Genomic DNA, 26,118 nt, shown 5'->3' on the forward strand with positions numbered 1-26,118 from the left:
CACTAATCCCTTCACCTTCTCTGATTCCATCCCCTAATCCCCCTTCCCTCTGACTGCTGTCCCTCTGCTCCCTGTGACCCAGCCTCTGCCTTTATTTCATTCTTCAGTCCACTTTGTTCATTAGATTCCACATATATGTGAGATCATATTATATTTTTCTTTCTCTGCCTGACTTATTTCACTTAGCATAATAATCTCCAGGTCCATCCATGTTGTCACAACAGGCAAGATTTTCTTCTTCCTCATGGCCGCATAGTATTCCATTGTGTATATGTACCACAGCTTTTTAATCCACTTTTCCACTGACGGACACTTGGGCGATTTCCAGATCTTGGCTATTGTAAACAATGAGCAATAAACATGGGAGTGCATATCTTTGTTTGAATCAGTGATTTGGTATTCTTAAGATATATTCCTAAAAGTGGGATAGCTAGGTCAAAAAGCAGTTCCATTTTTAATTTTTTGAAGAAATCCCATACAGTTCTCTATAGTGGCTGCGTAAGTCTGCATTCCCACCAGCAGTGCAGAAGGGTTCCCTTTTCTCCACATCCTTGTCAGCACTTACTGTGTGTTGATTTGTTAATGAGCACCATTCTGACGTGTGTGAGGTGACATCTCATTGTAGTTTTAATTTGCATTTCTCTGATGATCAGTGACGCTGAACTTTTTTTTCATATGCTTATTGGCCTTCTGTATGTCCTCTTTGGAGAAGTGTCTATTCAGATCTTTTGCCCATTTTTTATTTGGATTGTTTCCTTCCTGGTGTTGAGTTTTAGAAGTTCTTTATAAATTTTGGTTATTATGCCATTATTAGACATTTTGGCGAATGTGTTCTCCCATTGTGTGGGTTGTCTTTTATTTTGTTCTTGGTGTCTTTTGCTGTGCAAAAGCTTTTTAGTTTGATATAGTCCCATTTGTTCATTTTGTCCTTTATTTCACTTGCCCATGAAGATAAATCAGCAAAATTTTTGCTACAAGAGATATCAGAATGTTTACTGCTTATGTTTTCTTCCAAGATGTTTATGGTTTCACAACTTACATTTAAATCTTTTATCTATTTTAAGTTTATTTTTGTAAATGGTTTAAGTTGGTGGTCTAGTTTCAGTTTTTTGCACGTACCTGTCCAATTTTCCCAACAACATTTATTATTTATTTATTTATTACAGAGACAGAGAGAGAGTCAGAGAGAGGTATAGATAGGGACAGACAGGAACAGAGAGAGATGAGAAGCATCAATCATCAGTTTTTTGTTGCGACACCTTAGTTGTTCATTGATTGCTTTCTCATATGTGCCTTGACCGCGGGCCTTCAGCAGACCAAGTAACCCCTTGCTTGAGCCGGCGACCTGGGTTCCAAGCTGGTGAGCTTTTTGCTCAAGCCAGATGAGCCTGCACTCAAGCTGGTGATCTTGGGGTCTCAAACCTGGGTCTTCCGCATCCCAATCCAACGCTCTATCCACTGCTCCACCACCTCGTCAGGCCCAACATCATTCATTAAAGAGACTGTCTTTACTCCATTGTATGCTCTTACCTCCTTTGTCAAATATCAATTGACCATAAAGGCGTGGGTTTATTTCTGCGTTTTCTGTTCTGTTCCACTGATCTGTATGCCAGTACCAAGCTGTTTTGAGTACAATGACTTTGTATATAACTTGATATCAGGAAGTATGATACCTCCTACTTTATTCTTCATTTTCAATATGGCTGAGGATATTCGTGGGTTTTTTTTGGTTCAATATAAATTTTTGGAATATTTGTTCTATATCTTTGAAGTATGCCATTGGTATTTTAATAGGAATTGCATTGAATTTATAGATTGCTTTGGGTAATATAGACATTTTAATGATGTTTATATTTCCTATCCATGAACACGGTATATGCTTCCATTTGTTTGTATCTTTGATTTCTTTTATCAATATTTTATAATTGTCCAAGTACAAGTCCTTTACCTCCTTGGTTAAATTTACTCCTAGGTACTTTATTTTTTTTCTTGCAATAATGAAGTTGATTGTTTCCTTAATTTCTCCTTCAGACAATATATTGTTGGTGTATAAAAATGCCACTGATTTCTGAATATTAATTTTATATCCTGCCACCTTGCCAAATTCATTTATCAGGTCTAGTAGTTATTTGACTGAGAGTTTAGGGTTTTCTATGTACCATATTATGTCATCAGCAAATAATGATAGTTTTATTTCTTCTTTTCCAATTTGGATACTTTTTATTTCTTCTTGTTGTCTGATTGCTGTGGCTACGACTTTTAGAACTATGTTGAATAAGAGTGGTGAAAGGGGGCACCCCTGCCTTGTTTCTGATCTTAAGGGGATTGCTTTTAAATTTTGGCCATTGAGTATGATGTTGGCTGTGGTTTTGCCATAGATGGCCCTTATCATGTTGAGATATTTTCCCTATATCTCCACTTTGCTGAGACTTTTGATCATGAATGGGTGCTGGATTTTATTAAATGCTTTTTGTATCTATTGATTTTTATCATGTAATTTTTCTCCTTCCTTTTGTTTATGTGATGAATCACATTCATTGATTTGTCAAAGTGTACCAGCCTTGCCTCACCAGAATAAATTCCACTTGATCATGATGTATGATTTTTTTTGGTATTGCTGGATCTGGTTTGCTAATATTTTGTTGAGAATTTAAGCATCTAAGTTTATCAGGGATATTGGCCTATAGTTTTCTTTCTTTGTAGTGTCTTTACCTGGTTTTGAAATGAGGATTATGCTTACCTCATAAAAGGAGCTTGGAAGTCTTTTCTCCTCTTGAATTTTTTGAAATAGCTTGAGAAGGATAGGTGTTAGTTCTTTGAAAATTTGGTAAAGTTCACCTGTGACACCATCTAGTTCAGGACTTTTGTTTGCTGGGAATTTTTTTTTTTTTTTTTTTACAGAGGCAGAGATAGACAGGGACAGACAGACAGGAACGGGGAGAAATGAGAAGCATCAATCATCAGTTTCTCGTTGCGCGTTGCGACTTCTTAGTTGTTCATTGATTGCTTTCTCACATGTGCCTTGACCGCGGGCCTTCAGCAGACTGAGTAACCCCCTGCTGGAGCCAGCGACCTTGGGTCTAAGCTGGTGAGCTCTTTGCTCAAGCCAGATGAGCCCGCGCTCAAGCTGGTGACCTCGGGGTCTCGAACCTGGGTCCTTCCGCATCCCAGTCCTACGCTCTATCCACTGCGCCACCACCTGGTCAGGCTGTTTGCTGGGAATTTTTGATAACTGTTTCCATTTCATTTGTTGTAATCAGTCTGTTTAGGTTTTCTGATTCTTCCAGATTGAGTTTTGGAAGATTGTATGTTTCTAGGAATTTATTCATTTCACCTAGGTTGTCTAATGTTTTGACATACAGATCTTCATAGTATTTTCTTACAATGCTTTGTATTTCTGTGGTGTCAATTGTTACTTCTCCACTCTCATATCTAATTTATTTATTTGGGTACTCTCTTTTTTCTTGATGTGTCTTGTTAAAGGTTCATCTATCTTTTTTACCTTTTCAAAGAATCAACTCTTGGTTTCATTGATCTTCTGTACTTTATTTTTAGCCTGTGTCATTTATTTCTGCTCTGATCTTTATTATTTCCTTCCTTCTACATCCTCTGGGCTTTATTTGTTGTTCTTTTTCTAGTTTGTTTAGATGCAGTGTTAAGTTGTTTATTTGAGATTTTTCTTGCTTCTTAAGGAATGCTTGTAATGCTATGAACTTCCCTCTCAGGACTGCTTTTGCTGTGTCCCATAAATTTTGAGTTGTTGTATGTTCATTTTTGTTTTCTTCAAGGAAATTTTTTATTTCTACCTTGATCTCATTGTTATCCCATTTGTTATTTAATAAATTGCTCTTTAGTCCATGTGTTTGAATGTTTTTCAGTTTTTCTGTTGTAGTTGATTTCTAGTTTCATGCCATTGTGATTAGAGTAGATGCTTGATATGATTTCAGTCTTCTTAAATTTTTTGAGACTTGTTTTGTGTCCTAACATGTGGTCTGTCCTATAGAATGTACCCTGAGCACTTGAAAAAAAAATGTATATTCTGCTGCTGCTTTGGGATGAAAGGTTCTGAAGATATGTTAAATCCAGTTGATCTAGTGTATCATTTAAGGCTGCTGTTTCTTTGTTGATTTTCTGTCTGGAGGATCTATTCACTGATGTTAGTGCAGTATTAAAATCCCCTACTTTTATAGTATTGCTGTTGATCTTGCCCTTATTTCCATCAACATCTGCTTTATATATCTAGATTCTCCTATATTAGGTTCATAGATATTTACAATGGTTATATCCTCCTATTGGATTGCTCCCTTTATCATTATGTAGTGACCTTCTTTATCCCTTAATATAACCTTTATTTAAACTCTATTTTGTCAGATATAAGTGTTGCTACCCCAGCATTTTTCTTATTTCTATTTGTATGAAATACTTTTTTTATCCCGTCACTTTTAGTCTATGTATATCTTTTGTTCTAAGGTGTGTCCCTTGTAGATGGCATATGTACGAGTCCTGTTTTCTTATCCATGCAGCTACCCTATGTCTTTTGATGGGAGCATCTAATCCATTTATATTTAAGGTTATTACTGATATGTAGCTGTTTATTGCCATTTTATTCTTTAGTTCTACAATTCTCTTTTTCTCCTTTGCTCTTTTTAAAGCAGGCCCCTTAACATTTCTTGCAGTACTGTTTTGGGTGTAATGAATTCTTTGAGTTTCTTTTTTGTCTGGAAATCTTTTTATTTCTCCAATGTTTTTTTTTCTGAAGTTGGAAACAGGGAGGCAGTCAGACAGACTCCCGCATGCGCCTGACCGGGATCGACTCGGCATGCCCACCAGGGGGCGATGCTCTTTCCATCTGGGGCGTCGCTCTGCTGCAACCAGAGCCATTCTAGCACCTGAGGCAGAGGCCACAGTGCCATCCTCAGTGCCTGGGCCAACTTTGCTCCAGTGGAGCCTTGGCTGCAGGAGGTGAAGAGAGAGACAGAGAATAAGGAGAGGGGAGGGGTGGAGAAGCAGATGGGCGCTTCTCCTGTGTGCCCTGGCTGGGAATTGAACCCGGGACTTCCACACTCCAGGCCGATGCTCTACCACTGAACCAACCGGCCAGGGCCCTATTTTTCCTTCAATTTTAAGTGATAACCTTTCTGGATAAAGAAGTCTTGGTTGTATGTTCTTGCTTTGCATCCCTTTTAATATTTCTTGTCAATCCCTTCTGGCCTCAAGTGTTTCTGTTGAGAAATAGAATCCGTATGGGGCTCCTCTGTAGGTAATTAACTGCTTTTCTTTTGCAGCTTTTAGTATTCTTTCTTTGTTTCTTTACTTTGACACTTTAATTATGATGTGTTTTGCTATTGGCCTCATTGGGTTTCTCTTTAATGGAACTCTCTGTGCTTCTTGACCTTGTGTGACTTTATACTTCATCAATTTAGGGAATTTTTAGCCATGATATCTTCAAACAGGTTCTCTATTCCTTGTTCATTCTCTTCTCCTTCAGGAACCCCTATGATGCAGAGGATATTTATCTTCATGTTACCACAGAGCTCTCTTAGAGTTTTTTTCAGATTTTTAAGCCCCTTTTCTTTTTGCTTCTCTGCTTCTGTGCTTTTATTTTATCTTGTCCTCTAAATCACTAATTTGATCATCTGCTTCATCCACCCTGCTATTAATTCCTTCTAATGCAGTCTTCATTTCTAGTCTTGTATTTGTCATTTCTGACTCGTTCTTTTTTATGATTTCAATGTCCTTTTGATGCTTGCTATCTCTTTATTTAGATGCTCATTATGTCCATCCATTGTTGCTCTAAGATCCTTGAGCATCCTAAAAATCATTGTTTTAAATTCTGCATCTGGTAGTTTGGTTACTTCCATCTCAATCAGTTCTTTTTCTTGGGATTTCTCTTATTGATTCATTTGGGTCACATTTCTCTGTCTGCCCATTTTGTCTGTGTATTAGGTAGTGCTCTCTGACTTTGAAATTTTTGTCTGGTGTTTATAAAGAAGATGGACTTGGTGGTACTATCCTCCAGGCCACTTGTTTTCCTTGTTCTTAGAATGCTTCTTGCTGGTTCTGTTTTCCCTCTTGTTGTATGTATTAGATGCAGTTGGTCTTTTCATGGGTACATTTACCCTTCAGGCTCTAAGGGTCAAACTTGATTGTATGTATTACACACTGTGCAATGTTTGTCCTGTTGGGCATATTTATCCTCCACAGTGTCTGGTGCCTGCTAGACTCCACCTTTGAGTATGCTGCTTGTGTAGGTAGTTGAGTCTAGGATTGGTGCTTTCTGCCATCCACTACCAGTAGTGTTGGCTCTAGTTCTTCTTGTGTTGGCATCAGCTGTTGTTTGTAACCTGCTGTGGGCTACCAGTCTGCAGCTACTGCACTTTTCACTGTTGGTGTCTGCATTTTCTGTGTCAGGATACTGTGAGAGGGGCCACCCTTTGTATAAGAATCAGCTTCCTCCTGCTTAGAGGTGACAACAGCTCTGTAAAAGCTCTAAACTCTGTAAGATTTGTCTCCACTTTTCAGCTTCTCCTCCTCTTCTTGTAGCTGCCTGGTCTTCCCACAGCATCCTCTGTAATAAGACTGTAGTGTGGGCTCAGGTTGTCTCACCCAACCAACCTCTCTACAGGTTGCACACTTGGTGGGTTAAGGCAGCTGAGGTTGTGAAAACAACGTTTTTGGGACCCCCTACTTCAGGAGTCTCTTGGTCAGGAGCTCATTACAGGGAACATGGTCCCTACTCTAAAGCTTGACTCCTCATCCACTGCTAGATACTCAAATTTTATTTCTTGCCCTGGCCGGTTGGCTCAGTGGTAGAGCATCGGCCTGGCGTGAAGAAGTCCCGGGTTCGATTCCCGGCCAGGGCACACAGGAGAGGCGCCCATCTGCTTCTCCACCCCTCCCCCTCTCCTTCCTTTCTGTCTCTCTCTTCCCCTCCCACAGCCGAGGCTCCATTGGAGCAAAGATGGCCTGGGCGCTGGGGATGGTTCCTTGACCTCTGCCCCAGGCACTAGAGTGGCTCTGGTCGCGACAGAGCGATGCCCTGGAGGGGCAGAGCATCGCCCCCTGGTGGGCAGAGCGTCACCCCCTGGTGAGCGTGCCACGGTGGATCCCGGTCAGGCGCATGCGGGAGTCTGTCTGACTGTCTCTCCCCATTTCCAGCTTCAGAAAAATACAAAAAAAAAATTATTTCTTCCCAACAAAGTGAGCAGTAGGATCAGGCCAAGTGTGTCTGACAGTCCACTCTGCAGAAGTTCTTTTAGCTGTTGAGACCCTGGTCTCAGGGAGGAAGACTGAGAGAGTCCTCTTCTGGGCCTAGCTGTGCCCCTCCCAAAGGTGGCTAAGCTCCTTGACCAGATCCAACAATAGACTCACAGTGACCCACACTTTAAATGTCCAAGCTCCATGTGTCTCTTCCTCCCCCCTGTGGAATCTAGCCTAGCAGGACAGAATATCTAGTGTCCAGGCTGGCTATCTTTGAAGCTCTACCCTATCCAATGCACATGAGCTGCTGTGCTGATGATGATCACAGAGAGTGGAACTCCCCTCAGCTGGGCCAGGTATGAAGTGCTTTTCTTTAGGATACCATTCTAACAAGAGTTGTTAGGTCCTGAACCAGTGCTTTCCACAGCTGGACCCTGGATATGCAGTCCTGGGCCTCGCTAGCAGGAGCCCAGTGCAGACCAGTGGGAGACACTGCCTGTGATTAGCCCTCAGCAACCTTCTTGGAGCTACAAGCAATTAAGAGTTTTGGCTGCCTCTGCTAGGCTCAGGTGTACATGGAAATACCAAGCTGCACTACTAGGCTGACTTTTACTCACTCTGGTCCTGGGGGAAAGTTGCTCAAAAGGCCAAGTTTCCCTAACTCCCACCTCTTGCAGCCTCTGTCTGCTAGCTGCTTGTTGGGATCTGCAACTGAAAAAGCCTCTGCTAGAGTCTATCAGGCATCCCCAAACTATGGCCCATGGGCCGCATGAGGCCCCCTGAGGCCATTTATCCGGCCCCCGCTGCACTTCTGGAAGGAGCATCTCTTTCATTTGTGGTAAGTGAGAGGAGCACTGTATGTGGTGGCCCTCCAACCGTCTGACGGACAGTGAACTGGCCCCCTATGTAAAAAGTCTGGGGACCCCTGGAGATCCTGTGGCAATTCAGGGATTAGGAAGGGTGGTGGGTGTGGTTTTGCCCTTCCACCCCAGGTGTCAGTCTGTCCATACTTTTCACAGACTTCAGTAGGGTGTGGCCACAGCAGTCTGGTGGGTGTGGCCTCTGAGACTCAGAGGTGTGGTTTGCCCACTCTCTGGACAGATTCAACTGAGTATCCGGTGAGGTGGAAGCATCAGTCATAGAATCAGGAGAGCGTGGGTGTGAGCTCTGGTCTCAACACCAGAAAACTGAGTCACTGACATGCTTCCTGCTTCCTGACCTCTCAAAATGACCTGTTGCCATCCCTGGGGTAGGAGAGACTCTCGAGGGCAGAGCAGCTGCATTTCCTCAGGCTGATGCCACTCAGAAGGCTGATGCTCCACCCAAGAAAGATGACCACTGCGGTACTAGAGAATAACTTAGCATGGTGGCTGTCCCTCACAGTGTCTCTCCCTGGGCCACCAACTTTATATTCTCCTCTTGCATTTCTAGTCCTCTCAGCTCTTCTCTGCCTCTTCTAGACTCTGGGGATCAAGGCTGGGGCTCTGGGCCTGGGGCTGAGGACCCACACCTCTCAGGGCAACCCACCCCGTCCTGAGAGTCTCTCCTGCCTGCCGCTCGCTCCTGGGAACAAGGCAGCCCTTTCCGTGTCTCTGCCCTTCCTACCAGTCTTAATGTGGCTTCTTCAGTGATCCTTGGTTATAGATTCCTCTTAGTTTAGTCCAAAGTTAGTTTTTCAAGATGATTGTTCTTAAATTAAGTTGTAATCCAATTTGGTCCTGGAAGGGGGCAGTTGGAACATCCGCCTACTTCATCACCATCTTTGGTATTCCTACAGGCTTATTTTTAAAGTAAGTAATTCATAAAATGATTCTTTTAGATAGTATTTTGTACATGAGTTTGACCTTTTTATTTTATTTTTACTTGTTTTAATCTTTCTAGTTACATTATTTTCTCCAATAATTTTTCTGGAAATAAAAGAATAAAACTATAATTATGAAATCCTCAGATAATATTGATTGGCTCAGCTATTAAAATAATTAGTACATAGTACTATTGCTTTTTCTTTTCAAACAAAACAATACTGTCTTGATGACTTAAGCCTAGCAGTGCCATTCTTCATGTTGTTATGTTTCAACACAAGGGAATTGAAATTATGAAGAAAGATCATTGTTAAGCTTGATATAAACTCAAATCCTGAAATTCATGTCAGAAAATGAGTCACCTTCCTGCTCAAGTAATGAGGGTAATTCAGTATCATCTAAAATATGGTTGAATAAAGAAAGATTTCTTTTGATTAGTATTAAACTGCTCTTTTCCATAAGGTAACCTAAAACAAGATGTTTGGCTCCAATTATCATAGTAGAAATTGCTTATGCAAATCAATGTAAGGCAATGAGGTGTGGATAAAAGCTAAAGGGAAATATCATCATTATTGGTTTGTGCTCATAAAATTCTGATAGCCTGAAGGTAATGACAAACACAAAGCCATAGGGATTATTAGTAGCAACAACATATTCAATAACTTGTGTTCCAATGAGGAGTTATTTATATATTAACATGTATTCAAAGGATTATTTGATAACTGCTGACTTAACATTGGTGACAGGGTGTTTACTCACTTGCATGTAGGTTTCCAGATAAATGAAAAGTCAGAAACTAATAGGGGAATAGAGAATGTGTTAAAGTTAATTTCCTTTCTGAAGAGATAGTATTGTTTTCATCCAGATGGTAGCTGAATCATGTTAATCTAAAATGAATGACCATAGGCAGTTTTTGCTCAAATTTCTCTGTTTCACTTAAATCACTGTGCTGTTTTAGATATGCTATAGGTAGAAAAGTTTAACACTTCATAATAATTTCTTATGATCACTCAATACCTCATGAGAAAAATGTTATTCCTGCTGGTATTTACTAATTATATTTGACATAATTAGCATTTACTTTTTAAAGACCTAACTACATAGCTAAAATTAATGAGCATGTTATAGAGGAAAAAAAAAATGTTTTAAGAAAAAAGTTTTTAAGAATTTGAGAATTCTTAAATTTAAGAATTAAAAATATTATCTCTAATAAAAAACAAGTACTTTTAAATATTAAATAGCAAAACTATTCACATTTCTGAATTAGAGAGAAATTACTTTAACTCTTGTCTCTAATAATTTGTTTATATACATCTACATATTGAATCATTTTTCCTTCCAATTAAATGTTGTTAACTCACCACTCTGACAATATAACATTAACTAAAAAGTCTTAATTCTTAAAGATGTATAACTATATTTGTTTATCTCACATTTACCTAGCTCATAGGAGACCTTATAAATTTATATTTATTGCTTTTCTTTTTTAAGGACTCAAGATATATTATATATACATATTAACTAATAGGGTTGGTACTATAAGATAATGTTTTTGTTAACTCCATTTAAAATGTATCTGTAGAATTATTAGACACATTGGCTGACAGGTAGATATCTGTATGTTGGTACATATGCAGACTGATCTTTCTGTGTGCACATACCAAAATATATACTGCTCACAAAAATTAGGGGATATTTCAAAATGAATATGAAGCGATAAAAAAAGAAGCATTTGATTTTTTTATTAAACAAGAACATCAGAAAAGCAAATGACAAGTCAAAGAAAGTTGTTCAATTATGCAAATGAGATGCAAACCCAACATTTATTTCATTAATGAAAATGCACTTATAGCAAAGGTTGAAAGTACTGGAGTATCTGCATGTTCCCTGATTCCCTAATTTTAGTGAGCAGTGTAATATAGAGCAGTGGTCCCCAACCTTTTTTGGGCCATGGACTGGTTTAATGTCAGAAAATATTTTCACAGACTGGCCATTAGGGTGGGATGAATAAATGTATCACGTGACCAAGACAAGTGTCAAGAGTGAGTCTTAGACGGATGTAACAGAGGGAATCTGGCCATTTTTTAAAAATAAAACATTGTTCAGACTTAAATATAAATAAAATGAAAATAATGTAAGTTATTTATTCTTTCTCTGTGGACCGGTAACAGTCCGCGGCCCAGGGGTTGGGGACCACTGGAATAGAAGACGCCTATACTATATAATTTGTGATAGGGGATACCTATCAAAAACTGTCTCTCACTGCTTGCAGATACTACCATTTGCTTAGATTGCTAATTCAGAAGCACAATAATCTTGCCTAAAAGGCCTTTTTCTCTAACTTATTTAGCTCTTGCATCAGCAGTTTTCCTTTTTTAATTTATTATTTTCTTCTTTTTTTATGTTATTTTTTAAAAACGTTCATGTAATAGCCTAGAACTAACTACATACTTGGCAACATTACAAGTTTTGACACTAAAAAAACAAAACAAAACAAAATAAAAACAACCAAAAAAAAGAAACCATTTTAGGTTGAGAGGATTTGTGTTCCTTGTTACTCATGTTTTTATAGTTGCTTGATAATTTTATTGCATAGTTTAATATGAATAAAATGGCACAGATTTGACATAATGTGTTTAGTTTTATTGTTTGTAAACATGTAGAATGCTTTTCAATTTTTGTTCAATAAACATTGCAATAATCTTTAAATTATAGATTTTCTCATTATATTTTGATTATATCTTCATATATATTTCTGGAAGCATATTATCACTTATTCTTCTAAAATATTTAAGCCAATATATAATGGTATAAATAAAAATAGAAAGTTCTCTTTTTGTAATACACTAAGCAAACAGCACTGAGACTTACAAAATTTAAAAAAAAATCCTATACTAATTTAGTGAATAAAAATTATCCTGTTATTTCAGTGTATATATTTCTATTAAAATTAAGTTAGAATAAAAAAATTTAATGTTTATTTCATTGATTTTAGAGAGAGAGGAAAAGAGAGAAACAGAGATGACAGAAACATTGATCTGTTCCTGTATGTGCCCTGACTAGGGATCGAACTGACAACCTCTGTGCTTCATTTCAGCACAATGCTCTAGCCAATGAGTTATCTGGTCAGAGCAAGGGTAGAATTTTTCATGCATTGCTTTATATTTAACTTACACTTTTCTGAGATAGTTATTCAGATAGTTATTCATGTGGTTTACCCATTTAAACATCAAAGTTTTACTTATTTATATATCTATGTATAAATGTTTATAAAATAAAAACAATGAATCCTGACATACAGTGTGTCTGTAAAGTCATGGTGCACTTTTGACTGGTCACAGGAAAGCAACAAAAGATGATAGAAATGTAAAATCTGAACCAAATAAAAGGAACCCCCCCCCCCCCAGTTTCTGTAGGATGATGTGGCAGCATGTGCGCATGTCCAGATGATGACATAATACCGTGTATACAGCAGAGCAGCCCACGGCCATGCCAGTCGAGATGTGGATGGTCCAGAGGAAAGTTCAGTGTGTTCTATGGCTCGCTAAATTCGAATCCGTGACCAAAGTGCAACGTACATATCGGTGCGTTTATAACGAAGTGCCACTACGTAGGAATAACATTACTCAGTGGGATAAGCAGCTGAAGGAAACCGGCAGTTTGGTGGAAAAACCCCGTTCTGGTAGGCCATCAGTCAGTGATGAGTCTGTAGAAGCTATATGAGATAGCTACCTAAGGAGCCCTAAAAAATCTGTGCGTGAGCCCACATCGAACTGCACTGAATAGGTATGAAACTGGGAGAGTTTTCCTTTTATTTGGTGCAGATTTTACATTTTTATCATCTTTTGTTGCTTTCCTGTGACCGGTCAAAAGTGCACCATGACTTTACGGACCACTGTATTTACTACAAATTATTTTCTCCTTGTGATAGCTAAATGTCAAAATTATTAAGAAAAACACATGCCTGACCAGGCGGTGGCGCAGTAGATAGAGAATCAGACTGGGTCGTCGAAGACCCAGATTTGAAGCCCTGAGGTTGCCAGCTTGAGTGTGGACTTGTCTGGTTTGAGCAAAGCTCACCAGCTTGAGCCCAAGGTCGCTGGCTTGAGCAAGGGGTCACTCAGTCTGCTGTAGCCCCCCGATCAGGGCACATATGAGAAAGCAATCAATGAACAACCAAGGTACCGCAACGAAGAATTGATGCCTCTCATCTCTCTCCCTTCCTGTCTGTCCCTATCTGTCCCTCTCTCTGTGTCTCTGTCACAAAAAAAGAAAGAAAGAAAAACACATGTTATAAATTGGTGGTTTAACACAAGTGCTGTAAAGACTTAAGTTATATTTGAAACCTGTTTTACAAAAAGTTCAAGTGCATTCAAAACTCCATTATGATCTACTTCTATGTTTCTGTCTATGGAAGACAGAACTCTGCATTAGTATTGCACATAAAAATGTGGTACTATCTATTTTTTAAAAAATGATTTTAGAGAGCTAGAGGAAGGAGAGAGAGAGAGTGATTTGTTATGTCACTCATTCCTGCCTTCACTGTTGATTCTGTGGGTGCTACCATTTGCTATACTGTGTCACATTTCCTCTTACACCCAGTCTCCTATATTTACCTGTATTCTTTTGCTCAAGGTTTCTCCATATAATTATTTTACAGATAATGTTTTCCTTTAGAATAGTAATTCACTTTAGTGTTTAAATCTTTTCTTAATGCTTTGTCCTAAGAAACCAAAATTTTGATTTTTCTTCTTACTCCAGCTCTGCTTGATTTTATGTCTGCAGTCTACATTGCTCTCCCATCAGACATTCAATAATTCATTTATCCCACACGTAATTATTGTATACCTACTCCATGTCAGACACCATGGTAAGGGCCAAGTGTTTAGGACATCCTGCACACAGCAAATACGGCCCCTGATCTCATGAATCGTGTAGTAAGATAAAGTCGACACTGAATAAGAAAAAAAGGAACTATATCCTTATTTATTAAGTGTGATAAATGCTAGTAAGAAAGAAATAGGTGCTCTGAGAGAACCTTTAGGTGGGTGAGGAGGGCAACTTCAATTTGGTGGTTAGGAGATCCCTATTAAGAAGTGTGTATAAGTAAGAAGGATGAGAAAAGGCTGGGTGGGGGGTGGAGTGTTCAAGGAGTATGGAAGGGCTTGTGCAAAGGGCTGAGGCAAAGAACTGAGCATTTCCAAGGAAAAGAAAGAAACAGGTATGGATAAGTAGAGTTAGCAAAGACAAGGAGAAGATAAGAGAGGAGGCAGGAACAAACCAGCAGATGCTGAAGTAGACAGTGTTCGGAAGGCTGGGTTTCATTTCGAGTGAAGTGGGATGCTATTAAACAGTTTTAAACTGAAATTCGACAAGGTTCTATTTATATTTAAAGCAGTTACCTGGATACTTGTAACAATACATTGGGATTGGGACACAAAGCATACTCAGAGCAAAATCAGGTAGTAAAATTTGGAAAATACTGTAATATTCAGATGAGAATTTATCAAGGCCTAGTCAGTAGATACACAGAGACATGGGTGGATTCAAACTGTTTTTGAAGGTAGAATTAAATAGAACTAAAGGTAGCCTGTCCAGGTCATGGCACAGTGGATAGAGCATTGACCTGGGATGCTGAGGTCCCAAGTTCAGAAACCCCAAGGTCACTGACTCGAGCGGGAAAATGAAGTTGCTTTCTGATGAATTCTATTTTTTCAGGGTTTTTTGAGATACGGTCAGGAGTTGAATGGTAGAGAGGTTTGAGGGTTAGGAAGAGTAGGAAGGCATGGCAGTATTGAGTGCTTATTTGAGTTTGGTGATTATAAATTTATAATAAAACTACACTGCTCGATTGCATTATTATTCCATGATGCTCAGCTGCATGAGTGCCGGTTTGGAGAGGGCAAAACCATAGATTCATCCAGGATTAGGGTTTTTGCCAACTACTGTAATTGAAGGACAGAGCTGCAAAGAAGAAGAGGCTATTTACTAGGAGTTGATTAAGTTGGACTAGGAAATATAAGCTGTCTAATCAGGGAAACAAAGACAGGAAGAATCTAAAAGACAAATACCTGCCATTAATGTTAAAAGTAAATAATATATTAGCAAGTATATATGATTTTAACACTGAATAAAAGAAATCCCATATGCTTCAGAGCATATGAGAAATTTAATCTGTCTGTATTGAATTTTCTTTATGTCATTCTCATTAATATGAAAATGTCTCAGGGAACTTTTTCAATCCAGAACATATGGTCAAGAGCCCTCTGTTCTCATGCTCACTGATATGGAGTCATATTAGTTTCACAGAGGGGGCTGATGAGTGAATGGGAAAGAAGTGAGATAGTGCGTATTGCTTGAGTGTTTAGTATTTATCTTGTCCAAGCCTTGTTTTCCAGTCATGTGAAGATTAGTGTCTTTTCTGCTCTTTTACCAAACCAAGGGTGGCTGTTTTGTCTTGAGGAGTCTATTTAGTGCTCCCAATCTATGAGCATAGCTCCCCCATTCCATCAGATTTCTTTGGGAAACAGTGTGCTACCAATTTGAAGAGCCCTCCAAGTCTTTTCTTTTTCTAGACCTGTGTATGATAAAGTGTCTACTCAAGTCGGAAGAAGGGTTGGTCTCAATGAACTTCTTCCACTTTTACTTTTTTTAAAAAAATTGTAATTTCTTTCACTCCAAGCACTTTTCTCCTAGTTATTCCATATAACTTCCCTTCCTTGGGTCTCTAAAAAGGTTTAGCTTCTTGGAGGTAGGGTTGAAGATGAAGATGTTGACTCTAGACTTTTTTGCCCCTTGAGCTTGGTATTAAAATAAAGCTTTGTGGTTCTTTTTATGGTAGTTTTTCTAAATGCTACATTTGTTTTGTCATTTTCTGTGCTCATTCTTCTCAAGTGTGGTATTATCTACTTTTCCTAGTTGAAGAAATTAGGGTTTAGGGAAAATAGATACCTTGCCCACGATCAAATGGCTCATAAGGGTCAGCCTGACTTCTTTAATTTTTCTGAAGATACACGCCACTTCTTTCTCAACTTAGTTGCATTTTCTTAACTCGTCACCGAGGGCTGACAGGAACAGGAGTGGGAGGGGGGAACTCCATTTACCTGGCCAGCTGTCGGTAGGCATCTTCATTTACAAAAGGCAGTATATTTTTACCAGCCAGGATATCATTATCTATTTTGTGAGCTTGTCGTAGTCAAAGCTCTTTTACCAGGGCATTTGGAAAAAGAAATTCACATATTTCTGTTTCACTACTAGATTCATTTTATACTTCAGGAATATTGCAAACTAATAGCAGAAGTGGAAGGTGGGAATATTTTAGTAGAGTGGTCCCTTGTCTATTGCGGGGGTTAGGTTCCAGAACCCCCTGTGATAGACAAAAATCCACGAAGCAGCGACCTTATATTTATTTTATTACTTATATATACTTTAAGGCTTTATAAACCCTCCCCACACTCTTATAAACCTTTCTCAGACTGTTATTAACCTTTCCCACACTTATTTTGCTGCAAAAATAATTAAAATAATAAATGTATAAAAATACCAATATACCGCAAAATCTCGTGATGTAGTGAAAAATCCGCGATACAAAATTAGATATATACAATTTAAAAATCTGCAATACAGTGAGACCACAAAAAGTGAACCACAATTTGGCAAGGAATGACTGTACCCCAAAACACCCCTAAAGACTTAAATTCACACTATTTCACCTGACAGGGTGTAGGACCCTGTCAAGAGGTTCCAGAATGGAGTACAAATTCAACAGTTGCAAGATCGCACCTCTGGTGACACTCCTGCATGTTGCAACATTGATGGCAAGATCTTTAACTACTAAATGAGAGATATGTGGGGAAAAAAATGATGTGAGAATATGCTATTGTCTATAACTTAAGACAAACCAACAAAACATCTTTCACATGCTAGCAGATCGTTTTGACTTAAACTTTTTGATTATCTGGTTAATTTAACAACCTCTTATAAAAATCTACTGATTTTACATAATTTACACTCATTAGGTGAAACAATGGGTTTTAAAACATGTATAATGCCTTTTGTTCCTAGAGAAATATTCAAATACTCCTATACCTAAGTAAGCAACTGCTACAAGTAAAGCTAGGTTAAGTATACATTTAAAACATAAAAGTAAAAAGGGCATACAAACACTGATATAACTGACTTTTCAACTGTTTTCTAAAATTTATTCAAATGATGTTCTTTCCTCAATTCTGCCTCTCTTTTATTGTATCTGGTGTCGAAGAACTGTGTACCTCAAAAAAATTGTCAATGGATCTGTTTTACTGAGTTTCCTCCTTGGAAACTTGTTATAATGTAGTAGTAAATGTTGAATAATTATTTATATCTTTTCATTCTTGGTTCTTATCTAATAGAATGAAAATGTAAAGATTGTTTTATTTTGCATAATGTATTTTCAGTGTTTTGCTATGAATTTTTACTTAGTCCCATGATCCATCTCCAGATAATCTTCACATGTTAAGCAAAATAATATCTTGATCTGTAATTTAACTTTATGGTGCCTTAGTTGTTATTATCTGTCATTCTTTACATCTCCATCCTTCTATTTCTCAAGGTCATGGAGTGTGAAAATGTCCTCTAAAGTGCATGGACCAAACATCAAATGCATTTTACCCAATCCTTGTGTGACATTGCTGTGACCTGGCAGCTTTTAATCTGCTTTTGTTGTTGTCTATGAATCCCTTTACGATCACCTTACTGTTATAATGTACACATAAATATTTTATTTTAGAGCTTATGGTTCTCAGTTTAAAATCTAGGAGCTTTGTTTAAGACTAAATTTCAGCATGGTTGGAATTTTTGTTGTTACTAGTATACTCCTGTCTGTGGAACTTTAATGCCTTCTTCTCCAACCTTCTTGTCTACCTCTTTTTTTAAAAAAAGAAAAATTTAAGTCCCTACTTCTACCCCAATACCCACAGTTCATACAGATTGAAAGACTAGTAGATTTACTGAGTAAAACTGAGTGTTCTTTGTTTTTTATTCTATATAAATTGTGAAAAATAATTTCTTTCTGAGGCTAACAATAAAATTTAATATGTCCTTATTTGTTTTGTGTATATCATCCATTAGTGTTGTATAGGTTGGAGTTTGAGGTTGCAAGCAACAGAAACAAATTCTGGCTAAATTAAGCAAAAAGGGATTTATTAGTAGGGTGAAGGGAAGCCCTTGGAATCATTGGGAAGGCTGAAGGATCAGGCTTATAAAATAGGTAATAGGAACGAAAATAGACTAAGAAATTAAGAAACCTGGCCAAACTCGTGCCACAGGACTGGCTGGTTCAGTTGCTGCCATTTGCATCGCTGGCTATCTCTGGAACTTCATTGTCAGCATCATAGGCATAATCTTTCAGCTATTCCTGTTCTTGGGTCTTGTTGCTCATGTTTTAGCCAGGGAGACTGGAGAGGGAATATTTAGAATTTTTGTTCTTTCATTTCAAGTGGGAGGCAGAGCCCTCACTTTTCACTGAAGGTTCATTGTGAGTTACGCCCCCATATAAAAGTGGTATTCACATGCTGGAAAGCCAAAGGACTAAAATATGCCCATGAAAAATTTTTTATTCCTAACAGAAAGAAACAATATTTCACACCTCTGCTTCAACCTTCTTGTCACATAGAAAAATCAATGCCCTGGATACACCTGGCATTTCCCAGATAGTCTTACAATAGAAGGGACTATTTGTCCCTTCCCAGCATCACTGAGGCCCAGACTTGCATCCCTATCTCCTTGGAGAAACAGTGTTGGTGGTCCACCCATAAGCTAGTCTCTCCTTCTTTCTTGTAAACTGAATTCTGACTTTGTTCAGGTCCTTACTTTCTTCTGTCCAACTGCATACTTCATGGAACTGGGTGTTGCCTTGTGTTGGTCCAACACAGTTCTCCCTATGGCTTCATGAACAGGTTTCAGCTACAGTACATGATGCACTTCTGACAAATGGGAATGTGGGGAGTGATGCAGCATTCGAGGGGAATGTTTCCTGATTCTTACTAAGAGAACCTCAGGAAGAAGTTGTTTCTTTGCTCTGTGCCATGTCATATCTTAGTGTGATACCAGGGATCGCTGCATCTGCCCAGCCTGCCCTTTCTTGTGAGAATGTTTTTTTGCTTAATATGCTTTTTACTTTTAATCAGTTTTTTATCATTATATGCCTTAAGAACATCCTGGTGGTCATCTTTGTTTTATTTACTTCAACAATTCTGCTATATGTTAAATATTTTGTGTAAAGGACCCACAATTTTTCCAGTTAGTATTAAAACATTCTTTTACTTTATATCATAACGTCAAATCTCCTGCTGATTGACTTTCATATACAGAATGTAAAAAATATTCATAACTCCAGCCATTTTCATATTCATTATGGGTTTGAAAGGAGCTGGAAATCTTATTGAATCATATACCAAATGTTTGATTTCATCTTGTCAAGTAGTTATTGTATCAAGACTTCTGAAGTTTCAGTCACAGAAACCTTCCTCCACAAATCTCATCCCAATATTTGCAGTTGTTCTCAGTAACTTTTTCTCTACCACCCTTTCCTAGCATCTTGAAAGCTCCCTGGCACATGCAAAATGCATCATGCATTTTATAAGATGAATAAACAAATAAATGATTGATTAACAAAAATCCACATTTACTACTTTTTAAACTTTTCTTAATAATTCTAAAAAGACAAAGCAAAATTTTCTTAATTTTAAATATACCTTCTCTTTTGTTTGCAAAAAGAAGGCTAAAATAAGTAATGAAAACATTTGACCTGTGTAGAATGCCATTAACACCTTCAAGTTGGGACTGCTGGGAGTCCAAGAAGACATGCTATGTATCCTTGAATACTGAGGTGGTCAAGTTGGAGCTTCTTCCTTAGCCTGGGTAATTGCCAGTTTAGCCTGCTTACAATGTAAATCTGTACTTCATTCTGAACTGAAGAGGGAAATAGGAGAGGAAATCCAGTTGTTGATCAATATTGGGGTAAGGTCAACTCATATCATGAACAGTTGGGTTTTCATGATATGTCTATGAAGAGAATCATGTAGTTATGTATTAGACCTTTTGAGGTCCATGTAGTATTCCTTTGTTCCCTATTTTGGATTATTTTAGCAGCACTATTCATAAACTGAAACCAATAATAAATAGTTTTAATTTTAATACTTTTTATTATATCATCACTAAAATAAAATTCAAATTTATATTTCATAATTCCCAATGTTTCCAAATTTATTCATTTAAGTGCTGCAAAAACATAAAAGACAATTCTGACAATTAAATCTGAAATAATTTATTTCAATCTAGGTCCCTGGGTTCTAATAGACGATGCCTCATATTCATGTTCAAAGTTGAAATGGAGGTTCAGATTGGATATTCATTGTTGTATTTTTACAACAAATTTATTCATAACACCTGATGATGATGATGTATTTGTGATTGCAAAGCTAGTGTTGGACATTTCATCTCTAGGAGTCTGATTAAGTGGGAGTTGTTATTTGCTGGGCTATAAGTTGCCGACAAAGCTGAATCAGTCACAGGTGCTATAATTTGTATTTCAGAAAATTTGCTTCCCCAACTTTAATTATCCACAAAGTATTTTACGCTTAGTAAAGTACTAAAAGAAATCAGCACTTTTTTTTTTTTTTAGATTTAGTACTGTGGTATAAATTAGGATTTTGTCTATTTACCTACATGTTGTAAAGGTGATGGAATTTCAAATGAAGGATGAGACTTTCTGTTTCATAAAATAAAATACTATTTTCTACTTTGGATTCAGAAGAAAAGAATGCCAACTAGCCATAACTAAATAGCACATTGTCAGTGAAATAAACCATGCTTCACAGAAGGGAGAAGGCATGAATTAGATGGAAAGTGTGTACACATGATTGAAAATGGGAACTGGGACATCCTAAGACCAAAAATATTAAATAAGTTTAGCTTTGAGTTTTTCTTATTAACTATTAGTATGTGTTTCAAACTCATGGAAATAAGTAGGTATCATTTTGTATTGCACAGCCTGTTCTTTGCAGAAAGATGAGGGAACTTGACAGGTTGTGAAGATAATCATCACTAATTTGTCAAAGCAATTCCTCTTCACATCTGCATATATCAATCAGGTTCTTTTTTTATTTATTTAACATAACTAAAAATTTTTCAACACCAACATGAAAGCATTATAGGAACATAGTAATATATTTCACAGCAGAGATAGTTTCTTCATAATTACTCAAAGTTGATTTGTTCAATTAGAGGAAGATCTTTAACCCTGGAAATCCATAAGGAGTGATTGGGGCTATGAAAATAATTTTAAGAGATTAATAATATCTAAGAGATTGATGAATTAATTATGAAATACACTGTAGTTAAATATTTTTGTAGTATTTAAAAGTTAGAGTCTTTATCTTTCTGCATGTCTTTTGTTTTTAATGCAGTTCCAACAAATAAGAATTGTTAATTGAATTGAGAAATAAATATGCTTACTGAAAATTGCTTAGCTTTTGAATTGTAATTACAATTTTCCTTTCTTTATAGGATTATTTAACCATTCATAAGTATGGCAATGCAGCCAGAAATGATCTTTGGAATACACTTTCAGAGGTAATGTATAGGAGGCTTAGATACCAAAACCTCTTCTTGAATATTTGAATTGAGTTTATAAAATAGTCATAATTTTTATTGACACTGACAGTTTGATTTTACTTTTTTTGTGTGTGTGTGTGTGTGTGTGTGTGTGTGTGATATTTTTCCGAAGTGAGAAACCCCGGAGGGGGTGGGCGCAGACAGACTCCTATATGCGCCCGATCAAGATCCACCCAGCATGCCCACCAGGGGGCAATGCTTGGCCCCTCTGGGGTATTGCTTCACTGCAGCTGGAGCCATTCTAGCACCTTAGGCACAGGCCATGGAGCCATCCTCAGTGCCCGGGCCAACTTTGCTCCAATGGCGCCTTGGCTGCAGGAGGAGAAGAGAGAGGTAGAGAGAAAGAAGAGGGGGAAGGGTGGAGAAGGGGATGGGTGCTTCTTTTGTGTGCTCTTGCTGGGAATTAAACCTGGGAGTTCCCCATGCCGGGCTGACACTCTACCGCTGAGCTAACCGGCCAGGGCCTGATTTTACTTTTTATACTCTCTTTTCCTCATATTGCTTCTTGTTTTGTTTTTGATGTGTTACATGTGTATTATAAAGACAATGGTGGCTGAAATTGTTTAAATAACAAGTAGTGGTAAATGATATCTTGCCTACTTTCAAACACAACAATACTTCTGAAATATAATTTAATATGCTGTCAGCTATTCACGCTAAGGAGATAAATATTGACATTTCAAAGAGATGGTTTCGTCCATGTGAGTAAAAAATATTTAAATTTGTTGCTAGACGTACTGGACTTAATGATACTGCAAGTGCTTGCTTTAACAATAAAGTATGTTTTATCTTCCAATAAGTAAAAAGTTATATATATATATATATATGTGATATATAAGATACATATATATGCATGAAGATAACTTGAAGCAAGAAGGTTGATTTCACTAACATTATATTAGCTTTACTGGTTTTAAATATTTTCATATTTAGGTAAATCATAAAAGTAAAAATTAGAAACAGTTGAATGTTAATTTTGTTTATAATTCATGTTTATAAAATTAATTTATACAATTTTGGTTATAAAGGCTTTAAAAAGGAATGGAAAATATGTAAATATACAAGAAGTAATGGATCAGTGGACACTCCAGATGGGTTATCCTGTTATCACCATTTTGGGAAATACAACAGTAGAAAATTGGATAATAATTACTCAACAACATTTTATTTATGACATCAGTGCTAAAACTAAAGCACTTGCACTTCAAAATAACAGGTACAACACTTATTTCCACATGAAAAGTTATTTTATTTTGTTTTACTTTGCATTTTTTTTGTATTTTAAAAAGCATTGATAATTCTATTCTAAAATGTTATAAGCGAAATATAGTTTTGATTTTATTATTTACATATGTATTTTTATTTTGATTCTTCTTTTACTCTCCTTTCCAGATATTTTAATCATCAAGATGATAGCACACCAAAGTTATTTTGTTTAGGAACAATGGATTTAAATTATCATGATGATTTAAGAAAATAATATGTGATTATTTACTTTTCCCTACATATATTTGTTGAATTAAGTTCAGAAAAGATGCACTGAAGTGAATTAAATTAAGTTGAGCAAACTGTGGTTTTACAGAGAAAACAGAAACTAATAATTCAGAAGACAAATTAAAGTAAACAAATAAAAAAGTAAAAAATAAACCACAACTAGTTTAAATAGTGTCTGAGCCAAAGGAACTCAAACTGGATTGATTTCTAAGTGGTCTAAGTATCAGAATATATTCTCTTCCCTCATTTTTAGTGTTTCAAATGACGAAAAAGACAATATACTTAGAAGTTTAAATCTTGATACTTTAACTTTTTTTTGAAACTCTCATTTAATTATTGATATTTCAGCATCAAGTGTTTCTTTCTTCTTGTTATTTTAGTGTTTGTTTCTTATTAAAAGTTGAGCCAAGAAAAGATAGTAGATCTTTATCACTCAATTTCATTTCTTATTAAGTTGGAGGGACAGGAAGGAATGGAGGTTAAAATTAATAAATAAAACAAGGTGTCTGGATAAGGTTGGTCCTGCTATCTTCTTTTACCTTGGAATATTGAGTCTGACTTTATCACCTGTTAGCACCAAGGAAATCTGAAGTATGAATTAAATCAGGGGTCTCAAACTCAACTCAGCATGTGGGCCGCAGAGCAAGATCACAGCCGTTTGGTCTACAAAAGGCAACTGTTACGCAACACTTTTCTTGAACTTCGTGGATTAGTCTGCAGGCCGCACAAAATTGTTCGGCGGGCCGCGAATTTGAGACCCCTGAATTAAATGTTCTTTGTTATTTAAGAAGAATTGAAATTGTTCCAAAGTAGGCTACTTCCAAGATGAGCTACAGTAGAAGCAATTGAGAAATTTATCAATGCCTTTGGTGACTAAATTTGGAATTCCATTTAGAAAAACACTCTTAAATCTCCTACCGTGTGTGTGTGTGTGTGTGTGTGTGTGTGTGTGTGTGTGTGTGTGTATGACTATATAAGCCTTCAACAAACAGCTCTGTAATCCAACTGTTGGAACCGATGGAATATGTGTTACCCTGAAAGTCACACCGTCGGTCTGACTTTATCAATTCTTCATTCAGACTGTATTCTCCGAAGCTGCCATGTGCTGGTTCTGATCATCCACTGTCTAGCTCCAGGCCAAATATTCTTAGGCATAAAACCTGGGTTTTGCAAAAGTACATAAAAATTACTTGACTATGGTAAAGTTAGAGAGATTCAGCTATGCCTTTGAGAATGATCAATCTGATACAAGCATCACTGATACTGAAAAACATAAAAGACTCGCAGGTGACAGGATGAATTTTGAACAAAAATACCCCATCAATCTATAGCATGCCTTAGATGTATCAGCCACAAGTCTGACTATTTCAAGGAAAAATTTCTCCTAGGCTCTAAGTATGGAAAATCTGTAAAGTTTTGTTTGTGTTAGAAAATCATATAGATGATTTTAGAGCCCTGAAAACTTGGGCTATAAGATATTTAGAGTAACATAATACATGGCATCCCATTAATCTTAAAAATTCTATTTTGAAACAATAGGGCTTGAAATTGAAAATTTAGTAATCAGTTTTATTTTATTGATCATTTAATTTACTATAACATCGTGGTCAAAGTTTTATTACTAATTTTATCTGCTCTTATATATAGCCTTTCTAGACCTTTATTATACAATGCAAACATTTGATATAATGACACATAATATCAATCTATGCCAGAAAACATATGAATTGTGGATATTTTCAGAGCCAGTATAATCAATTCTTTGTCTTGAGTTTTGTAGAGGACACTAGAATATCACTACAGCATGCCTAGAATAGTTTTTTTAAAGACTTTATTCATTTTAGAGAGGAGAAAGAGAGAGAGAGCGAGAGAGAAGTGGGGGGAGGAGCAGGAAACATCAACTCCCATTATGCCTTGACTGGGCATGCCCAGGGTTTCAAACCGGTGATCTCAGTGTTCCAAGGTCGATGCTTTATCTATTGCACCACCACAGATCAGGCATACCTAGAACAGTTTTAATGTATATAGTAATTATATTTTAAATTTGTAGTAGGTATAGTGCAGCACAGAAAGGAAAGATATCTACATAAACAATAGTTGTACAAAGTTAGTTGATATGTACAAGTGAGTAAAATATTTGCTGGAATTTAAGTATTTGTGAAGTGTGAATTTGTATATAGCTTTTGGATAGCAGTTTGGCCTCTACACTAATGCTTTACTAATATCTTTACTATTTTTAGAGAAGATTTCTCATTCAAACTAAATCTATACATATTGTTTTTACTTTTAACATAATCATCAGAATAAACATTGGCATATAAAAATGTGAATTACTAATGAAGAGATGTAGACCCAGGGACCGTTAAAAAAATAATATCTTGGAAGTCTTTTGAAATAAAAGTTTTCTGATTTTTTTTTAATCCTGCATAATATGAGAAGACAAAATTTAAGTTAAACTACTGGGCCACAATCTAACTTCACAAGTAATTTTCTTCTTTTTTTAGCAAGAGACAGAGACAGAGAGAGAGACAGACAGAAAGGGAGAGAGATGAGAAGCATCAACTCGTAGTTGCAACACCTTAGTTGTTCATTGATTGCTTTCTCATATGTACCTTGACTGGGGATCTCCAGTTGAGCCAGTGACCCGTTGCTCAAACCAGTGACCTTGGGCTCAAGCCAGGGACCATGGGGTCATGTCTGTGATCCCATGCTCAAGCCGGTGACCTCAGGGTTTCAAACCTCGGTCCTCAGCGTCCCAGGCCATCACTCTACCGACTGTGCCACTGTTTGGTTAGTCCAAGTACTTTTTTCTCAGTCTCTTTTAAAACAAAACCCACTGTAGTCTTAGATTTTTCTTTGAGACTAAGTCCCATTATTTTATTTTTTATTTTATTTATTTTTTTTAGTACAGTTTACTTTCATTATTATGTTTAACTCAGTGGTTAAACAGTTCTATACTTTACACAGT

The 26,118-nt window shown here is 37.0% G+C and overlaps 1 protein-coding gene across 1 annotated transcript in view; it reads left to right on the forward strand.

Annotated features, from left to right (window-relative positions):
- Positions 1–26,118, forward strand: part of TRHDE (thyrotropin releasing hormone degrading enzyme) — a 458,543-nt gene that overhangs the window by 315,490 nt on the left and 116,935 nt on the right. Inside the window, exons 8-9 of the mRNA XM_066365808.1 lie at positions 21,549–21,614; positions 22,685–22,872. Coding sequence (XP_066221905.1) covers positions 21,549–21,614; positions 22,685–22,872 — 254 coding nt within the window. The remainder of the gene's footprint in view (positions 1–21,548; positions 21,615–22,684; positions 22,873–26,118) is intronic.

Source organism: Saccopteryx leptura, chromosome 2, assembly GCF_036850995.1.
Source record: "Saccopteryx leptura isolate mSacLep1 chromosome 2, mSacLep1_pri_phased_curated, whole genome shotgun sequence".
NCBI lineage: Eukaryota > Metazoa > Chordata > Mammalia > Chiroptera > Emballonuridae > Saccopteryx > Saccopteryx leptura.